Genomic DNA, 13,436 nt, shown 5'->3' on the forward strand with positions numbered 1-13,436 from the left:
AAATCCACATGTAACCTCTGCTCCATACATACTGCTACAGAGATCAGCAATATTAATGAAAATAGACTAAAATGTATTGGAAAGGACAAGAAAAAGAGTAGCAAAGTAAAACATTATGGGACAGACAATATTTAACAAACAGGAAGATTAGTAAAGGAAGCATTACATAGAGCATACAGGCAATATACTGCATAAGGTGCAAGGTATAAGACACACAGATCTAGAGTACAAAACAGAGTATAAATATCTTACTTTCCCATTAAGATCTTTTTGTTTGCCCCTTTGCCCAGAAAGTCCTCAGGGGCTTGTCGTTTCCTTGCTACTTTCAGTGGTTTATTGTCAGGTTGTCTACATTAAAACAAAAGATATAAGCAAATGTGCATAAACTCAGTATAACCTATAGAGGTTTGCATGGTTTATTCTGTACAAGAAATGAACACTGAACCTGCTATTCATTAGTAAAAGTATGCAAAAGCACTTACCTTTCTTTCACAAAACTGGGACAGCCCTCATTTTTCCATGAATTCCAGTTTTCTTCTGTGTTAAGTATATGCTGAAAAATAAGGTTTCACAAGGTTAAGTCCAGTGATGTGGTCCATCCATTTACACCAGGGATGTCAAATTTGCGGCCCAAAGAAGCTATTTACGTGGCCCAACCATGTGGGCCCAAATACATATATTATGCGGCCCTGTCACCCCTGCCGCGATCGGAGCTCAACTGGGCCACAATATTTGTGCTGGAACGCTGGTATCTGAAGCAATCAGAGAAGCCTCTGACCGCTTCAGAGGCCAGCATTCTCAGAGATGCAGTTCGCGGATGACGTCATGACGTCAACCCACGTCACTCGCTATGTGAGGTGCCTGCCCTGCTGGATCTAGTTAGGCCTGTTCTATACTGGGAGGGGGCACAGCATAAGGGGCATTACTGGGGGCACAGAATAAGGGGCATTACTGGGGTCTCTGCATAAAGGGGCATTACTAAGGGCATTACTGGGGGCTCTGCATAAGGGGCATTACTGGGGGCTCTGCATAAAGGGGCATTACTGGGGGCACTACTAAGGGGGCATTAATGGGGGCACTACTAAGGGAATTACTGGGGGCTTTGCATAGCATAAAGGGGCATTACTGGGGGCACTACTAAGGGAATTACTGGGGGCTCTGCATAAAGGGGCATTACTGGGGGCTCTGCATATAGGAGTATTACTGGGGGTACAACATAAGGGGCTTTACTGGGGGTACAACATAAGGGGCATTACTGGGGGTACAACATAAGGGGCATTACTGGGGGTACAACATAAGGGGCATTACTGGGGGTACAACATAAGGGGCATTACTGGGGGTACAACATAAGGGGCATTACTGGGGGTACAACATAAGGGGCATTACTGGGGGTACAACATAAGGGGCATTACTGGGGGTACAACATAAGGGGCTTTACTGGGGGTACAACATAAGGGGCATTACTGGGGGTACAACATAAGGGGCATTACTGGGGGTACAACATAAGGGGCATTACTGGGGGTACAACATAAGGGGCTTTACTGGGGGTACAACATAAGGGGCATTACTGGGGGTACAACATAAGGGGCTTTACTGGGGGTACAACATAAGGGGCATTACTGGGGGTACAACATAAGGGGCTTTACTGGGGGTACAACATAAGGGGCTTTACTGGGGGTACAACATAAGGGGCTTTACTGGGGGTACAACATAAGGGGCTTTACTGGGGGTACAACATAAGGGGCATTACTGGGGGTACAACATAAGGGGCATTACTGGGGGTACAACATAAGGGGCATTACTGGGGGCACAACTTAAGGGGCATTACTGGGGGCACAACATAAGGGGCACTAAGGACATTACTGAGAGCACAACATAAGGAGCAGTACTGGGGCACTGCATACTGGGCACTACTAGGGCAATGCATAAGGGGCGCAAATTTAGGGGGCATTGCAAAAGGGGCTGAAATACAGGGTAGAATTGCATAAGGGGCACTACTACAGGGGGCACTGAATTGGTTTTTATTAATAATAAACCTTTCAAAATTGCATATAAGACTTTTTTTTTGTTGCGGTCCACACACTCATAGACCTTGAATATTCGGCCCGGTTGGTATTTTGAGTTTGACATGCCTGATTTACACTAATAATGTGCTATGCAATAAGACTTACCTCCACCATTTTCGAAAACTTGTCTCCAGTGGGAGGTGTTTCACAAAGTAACTACAATAAAGAAAAGAAGAGGGTCTATCTTGGGTCTCACAGATTAATATAAGTACAATACAGTAACCTTTTGCGTGTGTACAAACCTGATGGACCTGTTTGGTGGTATCCTCAATCCAGGTAGACTGCTCATCTTGTAGGACATAATTAGAGCTGAAATACATATAAAAAATTCCATACACAAATGTGAGCAGTTTTTCTATAATGCATATAAAGCTTTATGCAGTACTGTGCACAAGAGTTGTCCTCCAGACCGCTTAATTTGGATCGGAGCTACTGGTCGACATGCAGAGCACTGACTCAGCAGGACAATGGATGAGTCTATTATCTATAAGTCACAAGAATACAGCAGGTACAGGAATCTTGCAGGAACAGAACAGGATCTCTAGAAATCGTGAAATTGATTGCTCACAAATAACTCCGTAATGTATGAATGAGTTATGTATTATAATGTAGAAGTACTGCAGCTGATATACAATGCTATAAGCACTTTAAATGATATTTGTCCTGCACGGAGGTGTAAGGGAACCCCATCCATGTGGGTCATTAGTAGGACTGTCTCCCACAATGTGACTTCCTCGGTCTCTCTTATACCCAGGGGATTCAGCACCTCCTGCAAGGACAGCACAGTCACATTGCTGTGATACTTTCCTTGCTTGTGTGTTAGTTTTGGCGAGGTTTGTCAGGGGCTTGGTTATGCTACCAAAGTTAAGTAAAAATGGTCTGCGATATCCTGCAGTGTCTAAGAATGATGGCACCTGTGGTTGGGTTGTGGGCTGGGGCCAGTCTCTGCCATCTCAGATTTTAGTCTAACGCATCCTCACCCCAGTGTGCTGCACCTCTGACATTGGACACTCGTCTATCCTATGTAGTGACTGAATTTTCTGCAGGGAGGTCTGACAGTGGTTGAGGTACCGAGTCTCTCAGCTCTTCTTCCTGCAGATCTCCCACTTGGATGTGGCCTTTTTGCCATTCAAGTGACTCTACAATAAGACAATTATTTCAATGCCACACTCCACTCAGCTGGCTGGGGTAGGAACACTTATCTCAGAAGTCTGGGGTCATCCTTAGGTGACAGATCCACCCGCAGCCATAACACTTTCTCTCTAGAATGGGTTTATGTGGTATCCGTAAGCTTGCAGGAACAGAGCAGTGTGGTAGATCACTAGAATCATCCGTCTACATTGGTACTAGGGCTAATTGAATAGTAATGATACTGATTTATTTATTCAGATTTAGATGATTCCATGGGATCTGAACATTTTTCCTTTTCCAAGTAGCGTCCTTCACATTCAATACATTTTTTGCAGCGTTTCAACAACGATTCAAAGACGTACAGGAGACTGTTTTGCATCACTTAGTGTTGCAGCTGTGGCATTTTTCACTTCATCATCTGTTGAGAACATCTTTCCGCGCAATTGTTTTTTCAGGGTTGGGAATGCCCAGAAATGACAGGGCGCTAAGTCCAGGCTGTATAGATGGTGTTCCGGTGCTGTGCCATTAATGTCAGTCAGTGCTGCCAATGCAACAGCAGCAACATGTGGTCAGGCATTGTATTGGAGCAAAAAGCATTGTTTCTTCAGCAAATGTGGTCTCTTCTTCCTCATGGCTCCACACAAATGGGTCTTCAGGACGTTTGCATAGTAGTCACCATTAATTGGTTGTGTGTCAGAAGAGGGGTGTTCCCCCTGACCATGCAGTCCTTAGGGGCTGGCTGCCAGTGTGGAAGGGCAGTCAAATACCAGTTTTCCAATCAGACTCCCAGTCAGCACCCTTTCCTTAATGTCTGGTGCACATTAACAATAAAACAGCTCTTGGCAAATCAAGTTCATTACCTCATACCAATCACAAGCTGTGGGGTCTGCCTGTCCATCTATCTCAACAGGAACTGCCACATCTGATGGTCAAACTTCTCATGAGTGATGATGCAACACTCGGACAAGTTCCAAAAACTTTGCAGCTACATCTCATTGTAATGACAAAATGTTTAAGGTGGGTCCCTTTAAATATCTTCTAGTCTGCACAGTTTTCTTGGTATCCAATCCAAAATAGCCCTCCACTGCTCCTGCTTATAGTGAGGGGACCAAGTATTTCACCCAATCCCTCTTAGAACAATCATGGAGTTTTCAGTCATCCTAAATTTCCACAAAGGTCCATCAATGCCCCAACACCAACCTCAAAGTCAGTAAAGCCAAAAAATGCCAATCTGGGTTCAGCAGCTGTCAACTTGCAGCCCTCTGGGAACAGTTGTGTTACCACCTATTTTTTTCCAGAGTGAAGACCAAACATTTATTCCCCTGCAGATGCTTAATCTCCTAAAGCCGCAAGCTGCATCCTTAGCAAACTTCAAAGCAAATAATTTCAACTGGGGGAAAGACCAATTTACATGTGACGTAGTTAGCTTTTGGGGGTGATTTGCAGGTTTCTACTGAAGGTGGCGTTTTACATTAGGTATGGTAACTGTCCTCCGAGATTCTTTCTGTGCATCTCCCTAGTGTCTCAGTCATCTTAATGAATGCTGACGAAGAGATGTTAATTCCCATTTCCTGCCATTTGGCTTTGAGCTGCTCCATGTTCATGTGGCTGAAGTAATGCATCTGGTGTGTCTCTCTCCTGAGTAACTCTGATATGCTGAGTTGGTCTACGAGAAAAGCCGCATGTAATTATCACATTGCTTAGTACAGTATGTTAAATCTTCTTTTAAAGAATTGTCGAAGTTCCTGTTACTATGAGTAGCCTATTGTTATGGAGCATTCCTACTGGTGGTGCTACTTGGCCTCCAGTAGTAACCGCTTGCTTTTGGGCAGTGTGTGTAGCTGCAGCAGAAGCTCTTTGACTAGACCCTCCTTCGAAACTTGTATGCTCCTCCCTTCCTGCTGTCCCCTCCTTCCGTAACCCTTCTCCGATAGAGCGACTCCGTATCTACCGGCCAAATGATAGGGAAACCACTTACCTGTGTTGGCGATAATGGCGATAACCTTGGTACTCGTTCCCACATTTGGGGGCATTTTAAAAATCTGTAGTATTTTGGAATATGGACCAGTTGCTTATTGCCTCTGTGACGGCTCTTGCTTGCCTTGTTACCTTGCTTCCCAGTTCGCCAAACAGCTAGGTCGGCTAGGGTGCCTGCTCTCCCGGAGCCTCAAGATTAATTAGAAACTCTTCAGTATTAATGAAAGGGTTCCTCTACTGCCCATGTGGGGAACTGGGTTCCAGCAGCCTAAATACTGCCGTTCCCCAGTCACCCACTTGCTCCTGGAGGGTTCATGCAAACTTTGTATGGAGTTCCCAGTGCTGCATTCTACAATTCCCAGCACACAAAAACACACCAGGTGTAGGTATCTTACTATTAGACACACATTTTCTATTATTAACATTGGGAAAACATTTTTTAAAGATTATGTATATTCCTGCTTGTTTATATACCAGGTGTACTAATCCAGCAATACATTTCATATGCACTTTAAACAAAACATATCACACAGAAATTGCAGGGAGTGGGATAAGTAGTATGTGGCCATAGGGTTATATACACTTAGCTGGTATATATGACACATACAGATACCCAACGCTCTGCTGCTTATTTCAGAGTTATGATCGTTAATGCAGCAATGTTTATAAACCATGTCCTTGTCCTGCATTGTTTTGTACTGTAAGTCACTGTTCTCTTGTACGCTCATTTCTTTTATGTACTTTGTAATGTGCTGCTGAACCCTTGTGGCTAATAATAATAATAATAATATTGGCTACCAATATAAAGATTACCTTTTAAATTTAACTTGACCTTTCAAGTACTGGAACAATATAAGGTACTGCAACAAAATATGGCGGCGAAAGTTGCTGTCGCTTAGCTGTAAGTCCATTAACTAATAAGTAAACAAAAACAAACATACATTTATAGTTTATGTAAGCAGTGAAATGACACAAATGTGGTGTGACTCAGACAATGAAGCAGGAATACAAGTTGTTTGATCTAAACATAACCCTATGGTAAAGCTTTAGTGGGGATATGTAATTAGGCATCACCTTCTCACTTGTCAGGAACTTTGCAAAGTATACATGTTCCCCTCCAGATTTCAGCTCTTCAATTTTTTTCCGTGATGCCTGTGTATCATCCAGCTTGTAGCTCTTAAATACGGTCAGTACTTCATCGGAGAACTAGAGAATGGAGAAACTCTTATTTAAAACTCAAACTGGACTATAATCTTTGAAATAACGCTATTACACAGATACCCAAGCAACGGAGAATGGTTTGTGACACAGACAGAAACCCAAACAAAATCTTCCGTGGCTTTAGAGTAACTGAGCAGCAATGAACTATTCCGCCTTACCAGTTACTAGTATACACAGATGTGTCCTCATAGACTATTGCTGCAGTCGTGCCGAACAGCCCTTCTCGGAACGCCAGGTCCCGCGCAACTCTGCTTGCACTTAGCGCTTTATATACAGATTCGGTCACACACAGATATACAAGTGGTGCATATCAAAAATGAGACTTATGTCTTACCTGTTAAGTCTTTTTCTTCAACTCCATAAGGGGCATAGGGATAACGCTGGGTATAGCCTGGAGAGGAGAGTCTAGGCACCAAACGGTTAAATACAAATACCCACAAAGCACAGGCTACTCTCCTCTATACTCCACCGCCAGCCACTGGGAACGCCGTTTAGTTTGCAAGCCCACGGCAGGAGCGAGGCAGAGAAGGAAGGTCAGCATACATACAGAACCATACATGCCATGAAAAGTACAGCCAGACCGGTCACCAAGAAAACACCCTCTGGCAGACAGGTCTGCCAGAGCAGGCACCCTGTGCCCCCTATGGAGTTGAAGAAAAAGACTTAACAGGTAAGACATAAGTCTCCTTTTCTTTTTCCTCCACTAGGGGGCACAGGGATGACTCTGGGACCTCCTAAAGCTGTCCCCTATGGGCAGGGACACTCCTGAGCTGCAGTGAGCATAGAACGCACGAATGCGGCGTCCGAGGACGCAAAGGTATCCAATACATAAAACCTGATGAAGGTATGAGCAGATGACCAGAATCCATAAGCTGGAATGAAGGAACAACAATCTCCTGATTAATGTGGAAACGGGATACCACTTTAGGAAGGTAGCTCAGGCGTGTCCGTAGCACAGCCCTATCAGGATGGAAATGGGGAGCGACAAGAAAGAGCGCTCAAATCCAATAACTGCTGGGTAGATGCGATGGCCAGTAGAAAAACCATCTTCCACGTGAGTCAGCGCAAATCCACCGACTGTAATGGCTCAAAGGGAGCTACCTGCAAGGCTCGGAAAACCAAAGAAAGGTCCCAAAGAGCCACAGGAGACACGAATGGTGGCTTCCTTTGGAAGAGGACAGACAAGGCTGAAACCTGGACCTTCAAGGACGAGAGCTGTAGGCCCAAGTCCAGACCTGTCTGTAGAAAAGAAAGGATCTGGGTAAGACGAAAAGACCTGGGATTAAGACCCCTGGTTGAACACCAGGCAAAGTAGGTACCCCAAATCCTGTGATAAACACGCGCCAAAGAAGGCTTTCTAGCCTATAGCATCCTAACCACTCTTCTAGAGAATCCCTTTGCTCTTAGGATGGATGTCTCAAGAGCCACCCCATCAAAGCGAGTCTGCCAAGGTCAAGATGGAAACATGGACCCCGAGAGAGCAAATCCAGTCGTAGCTGTAGAGGGGCGTCTACGGAGAGGCCCAGGAGATCTGCATACCACACACGTTGATGCCAATCCGGAGCCACCGGATCAGAGTGCCTCCTTCCCGCTTGAATTTGCGGTGGACCCGAGGAATCATCGATATCGGGAGAAAGACATAAGTCAGACGGAAGGTCCAAGGAACAGTTAGCACATCCACCAGGAGAGTGTTCGGATCCCTGGTGCGGGAGCAATACCGAGGAAGTTGATGGTTGTTGTAGTGAGATGCAATGAAGTCGATGTCCGGTAGGCCCACACAACAAACCAATAGTGGGAAGACGTCTGGATGCAGTGCCCACTCACCTGCATGGACGTCCTGCCAACTTAGGAGGTCTGCTTCCCAATTTTGGACGCCCGGGATGAATAAGGTGGGCAGTGCCGGAAGATGATGCTCTGCTCAATGAAGAATTTGGCCGACTTCCAGCATGGCTCCTGGACTTCGAGTGCCGCCCTGGTGGTTTATGTAGGCCACCGCCATGGCATTGTCTGACGGAAACTTCACCGGACATCCCCGAAGGAGGAGTTGTGCCTGACACAGGGCTCTGTACACAGCACACAGTTCCAGAATGTAGCTAGACAGTGGACTCTCTTGACATCCAACGTCCTTGAAATGAAAGGTGACAAGTGACTGCACCCCACCCTCGAAGACTGGCATCGGTGGTGAGAATGACCCGGTCCTGGATCCAAAATGGGTGTCCCTGTCCAGATGTGAGCGCTGGAGCCACCACAGCAGGGAGAGACGTACCTGAGGAAGAATTACAGTCTGAGTCTTGAGTTTGGGCGAGACTTGCTCCATCGTTTCAGAATAATAATACGCTGGAGAGGCCGTGAGTGGTACTGACCGTACTCCACCATATCGAACGTTGAGACCAACGACCCTAGATCCTGCATGCACGAGTGTATGGACACTCGACGCTGACTGAGAAAATTCCGTAATTTAGTCTGTAAAGCCAAAATCTTTTCCGGAGGAACAAGTACTCGCTGAGATCCGGAATCCAACACTGCTCCTAGGTGGAGCAACTCCTGGGACGGTGCTAGTGTGGACTTCTTCCAATTAATTATCCATCCGTGAGACTGTGTGAGCTCTACCGTCAGATGGATGTGTTCTTTGAGAATGGTCGTAGATTGAGCCAGTAGCAGCAAGTCGTCCAAGTATTGTAAAATTCTGACGCCCCGTCGGCGCAGGTGTGCAGCAATCACTGCCATGAACTTCGTGAACACACGAGGGGCTGTGGACAGACCAAAGCTTAAATCTGGTAGTGACTGGTTTTAATAGCAAACCTGAGAAATTGGTAGTAAATTATCTCGTATAGGGGATATGGAAATATGCATCCTGTATATGCAACGATGCCATATAGTCTCCTCAGTTCCAATGCAGAATGATGGACCGAAGGGACTCCATTCGGAATTCGGGAACCCGAAGAAACTTGTTCAGATGTTTCAAGTTGAGAAAGGGTAGGAAGGAGCCGTCCCAGATTCTGAACCAGAAAAAGATTGGCGTAAAAACCTACCCCTCTCTGGGATGGGGGAACTGGAATGATGACCCCTGAGGCTAAGAGAGAGCGAACCGATGCCTCGAGAGCTTTTATTTTTTCTGGCTGTGTAGGCAGGCTGGTGGGGAAGAACCGGAAGGTGGACGCTGAAGAAAGGTGAGGGCATAGCCTTGAGACACGACTCCACTGACCCATGCATCTGTTGTTGTCTGCATCCACACCGCCGAAAAACGATGCCGGCCTCCCACTCAGAGGTCCCCCAGAAGGAGGCCCGCCCCATCATGCGGCAGGCTTGTCTGCCGGCTTGGCGGCTGGACGTCTAGTGGACCATGGTTGCTTACCTCAGGGCTTAGAGTTTTTAGAAGAAACCTGGTTCCTGGGAAAGGGCTGACCTCTGGACTTGCCTTGAGGATGAAAGAAACGAGACGCACAAGTTCTGGATCTTGGGGTGGTAACCGATGGCAAGAACATAAACCTAGAAGCTGCTAGTGTAGTCGCCATCTTGTCCAATTCTGGACCAAACAAAACATCACCAGAATAGGGGAGAGCTTCAAGGGCCTTCTTAGATTCCGTGTCCATCCTTCCAGGTGCGCAGCCAGAGTGCTCTTCTTGACGCAACCACTGAAGCAGAAATTTTAGAAGTTAAAACCCCCGAAACTATGTCAGTTTCGGAGAGATAAGAAGCTGCCTCTCTCACGTTTGTTACCATAGAAACTAACTCACTTCGGTGTGCACCCGAGGTAAGACCTTCCAAAACGTCTGCCCAGTGGCCAACAGCTTTAGCCACCCAAGCTGATGCAAGGGCTGGACGAGCAAGAGCACCTGCGTTAACATAAATTGTCTTTAGGAAATTTTCCAGCTTCCTGTCCATGGGATCTTAAGAGATGCAGTGTTAGGAATAGGTAGGAGGGATGATCTAATCAGCCTAGTAATATGGGCATCCACCAGGGAAGGAGACTCCAGGGAGAGGGTAAAAGGTAGCAATACGATTGGAAATTTGAAAGCGCTTGCTAGGGTGAGTCCATGTCTCCGCTAGTAGGTCTTCTAGCTGTGTTGATGTCGGAAATTCCGCCACTGTCTTCTTTTATCTCTTAAGGAAAGGTGCCTTAAATCTCGGAGGCAGCTTCGAGTCTTCCACCAGAAGGATAGCTTCTGTGTGCTATAAGAGCCTCTACGTCTACTGGAGACATTGCATTCTCAGGAACAGAAAACATTTCCACATTGGACGTAATAGAAGACTAGCCTCGCCATCAGAAGAGACTTCAGACTCCGAAACTCCGCCAGATAGCGGAGTGAAGCTTTTGCGAGGGGCAAGCCTACGCCTAGGACCTTTATCCTTATCAAGCATCTGTTGAAAGGATGTGGATACCTGAGCCAACCCCTGTACTGACTGCAAAAGTTTGCATCCAGGGTGGCTCACCACGGGCAGCTGGGGCATTATGACAAAGACAGTAAATACCAGGAGTAACGCAGGGAGCCACTGTTTACCTTGTCGCCGGAGAGCGCCAGCTGCGGCTTCGGCGTAGAGGAGACCGCGGTCGAAGTCACTGGCCCAGTTGTTGGTGCTGCAGTGGTGGAGTAGCAGTGGGGGGGGCGTCCTATAGGATGCCTTCCACTGCACACTCAAACTAAGTAAAATAAAATCTTAGGGGACCATTTAAAGTAGCCCCCTCAAAACCTGGTGCCTAGCTCCTGCCTAACAGCAAACTTAAAACTGAAGGGACTCTGCCTGGGGGCAGCATATAGAGAAGAGAATCCTGGGCTTTGCGGGTATTTGTATTTAACTCTTTGGTGCCCAGACCGTCCTCTCCAGGCTATACCCAGCGTTGTCCTTGTACCCAGTTAGTGGAGGAAGAAAAAATAATCAGTGCAGTCTCGTGTATGTCACATCCGATTGCTACTAAGACGCAAAGAAGATGCTTGGCGCCAGCCGAGTCTCACGGGAACTGACGTAAGTAAAAGTAGTACTTTTAGCTGTTTAAATGGTCTTTTAAATAAAATAAACTTCAGATTCAATCTCTAATACTGACGACATGATGTGACATCTGCATTGCATAGCTGTACAATCCAACTCTAACAGATATAGCACCTGACATGGCAGGCTGCGGAAAGGGGGTAATGCAGGGGGTGGGGCAATGCTATTCGAATATCAGAAATCAATTAATCAAATACAATTTTTGTTCTATATCAACCTGATCCCACATCGATACAATTGATCTGAAATATTGACTGAATAAATAGTTTGACCACGAGATATATACACATCGATCTTGTTTCACAACTTGTCATTCTAATTTCAGCTTGTTACCCAACTGCTCAGCAGACCAGACTACCATTATGAGCTATCTTATTGGCATTAGACTAATAAGGTGTTTGACAGCGTGGAGTGTAGTGATGAGTGTGGACGTATAACGGAGTGTAGTGATGGGTGTGGACGTATAACGGAGTGTAGTGATGGGTGTGGACGTATAACGGAGTGTAGTGATGAGTGTGGACGTATAACGGAGTGTAGTGATGAGTGTGGACGTATAACGGAGTGTAGTGATGAGTGTGGACGTATAACGGAGTGTAGTGATGAGTGTGGACGTATAACGGAGTGTAGTGATGAGTGTGGACGTATAACGGAGTGTAGTGATGAGTGTGGATGTATAACGGAGTGTAGTGATGAGTGTGGATGTATAACTATTTTGGGAGGGCAGCGTACACAGCACCAATTTACTAGTTTGCTTTCTCTCTGTATGCACTGTGGGAATTGCAGTCCATTGGAGGACAGCACTGCAAACAGCTTTCTGTACTGCAAGACATTACGTAGTCAGGGAGGCTCAGCTTACACTGTTACAGAACTCGGCCCTATATTATTAAATATTTTACATCAACCACACTTTTCCTGCCTCTTTCCAACAAAAATGTCAGGAATACAATCTGCCTCACATAGTAATAGCATCATGCAGTCTTTGGGGGTGATTTCATTCAGTGTGAATTGAATAGCGCCAGGAGGGAGCTCCCACATCTATTCAATTCAGAGCGCTGTTTAGTCGGAGTAATGATTTCTCCTTGCACTCTCCTGAGGGTCCGAGGCGAAATCCGACTAAGTGCCGGCTGCGAGGCTGATATCCGGCTTAGTGCGGCGCTAACAGCCTCGTGGCCGGCACTTTATTTGGAGAATGCCGCTTCTCGTGACTAAACAACCAGGATTAGTCACGAGAACCAGGATTCCCTGACTTAACTACTTCCCGTTGGAGCAAACATCATGCTGAATTGGATAACTTCGGGAGCTCCCTCCCGTCGCTATTCAATTCGGGCCGAATTGAATAGCCCCCCATTGTGTCATGATTCTTTTGCACTGCAGTGTTCTGCAGCCAGTCACTTGGGCAGTTGTTAACGATACACCAATATATACGTTTCTGGCGATTATCGACACCACATCGCTCAGGGCCCTTCCACTGTCCATCACTACTTCCTGACTATGGACAGCTGGAAGACATGCTATACACCTAATATATTGTAATGTTAGTTGTGAGGGACAGTTTGACAGTTGGGGAGCTGGGTGTCAAAAAGTGTCCAGGAGCACAACAGGTCTAATGCGTTATGATGGATTATGTGCACTATAAAGCACTGAATGTCTGAACTATCTTTGTGTTGTCCTTCTTTGCTCTATATTGAGGTGTGTTATTCTAGTAACAAAAAGGATTTTTAGAAAAAGCAGTGAAACAATAAACATTTGTAACTCCGTCTACTACTGAATGGTGATGTAAGTCCTGTAAGGGGGACATTTACCTTCAGGAAGGTTTTCCAGGAGTTTTTGTCATAGCACTGCACAGGATTCCTGAAGTAGTCTTGTAGTGCCCAGAATTTCCTATACAGGTTGTAATCTATAGGAATTGAACTAAAGATAAAAAAGCAGTGTTCAGTTTGAAGAGTAGTGTAAAGATCTGAACAAATAGTCACATAAACTCAATTCAACAGCCATCAGCTGTTCCTGAACCTACAAATCAGATACAAACCAAGCATTGGCCTCTGATTCTCT

The 13,436-nt window shown here is 45.9% G+C and overlaps 1 protein-coding gene across 1 annotated transcript in view; it reads right to left on the reverse strand.

Moving 5' to 3' along the window:
• Positions 1-13,436, reverse strand: part of THOC1 (THO complex subunit 1) — a 45,396-nt gene that overhangs the window by 12,786 nt on the left and 19,174 nt on the right. Inside the window, exons 10-16 of the mRNA XM_088469797.1 lie at positions 13,187-13,295; positions 6,249-6,380; positions 5,988-6,088; positions 2,309-2,375; positions 2,172-2,222; positions 483-553; positions 253-348 (exon numbers count right to left, since the gene is read on the reverse strand). Of these exons, the coding sequence (XP_088325923.1) occupies positions 253-348; positions 483-553; positions 2,172-2,222; positions 2,309-2,375; positions 5,988-6,088; positions 6,249-6,380; positions 13,187-13,295 (627 nt within the window). The remainder of the gene's footprint in view (positions 1-252; positions 349-482; positions 554-2,171; positions 2,223-2,308; positions 2,376-5,987; positions 6,089-6,248; positions 6,381-13,186; positions 13,296-13,436) is intronic.

The sequence above is a fragment of the Taudactylus pleione genome, unplaced genomic scaffold (assembly GCF_031769625.1).
Source record: "Taudactylus pleione unplaced genomic scaffold, aTauple2 ptg000093l, whole genome shotgun sequence".
Lineage (NCBI taxonomy): Eukaryota > Metazoa > Chordata > Amphibia > Anura > Myobatrachidae > Taudactylus > Taudactylus pleione.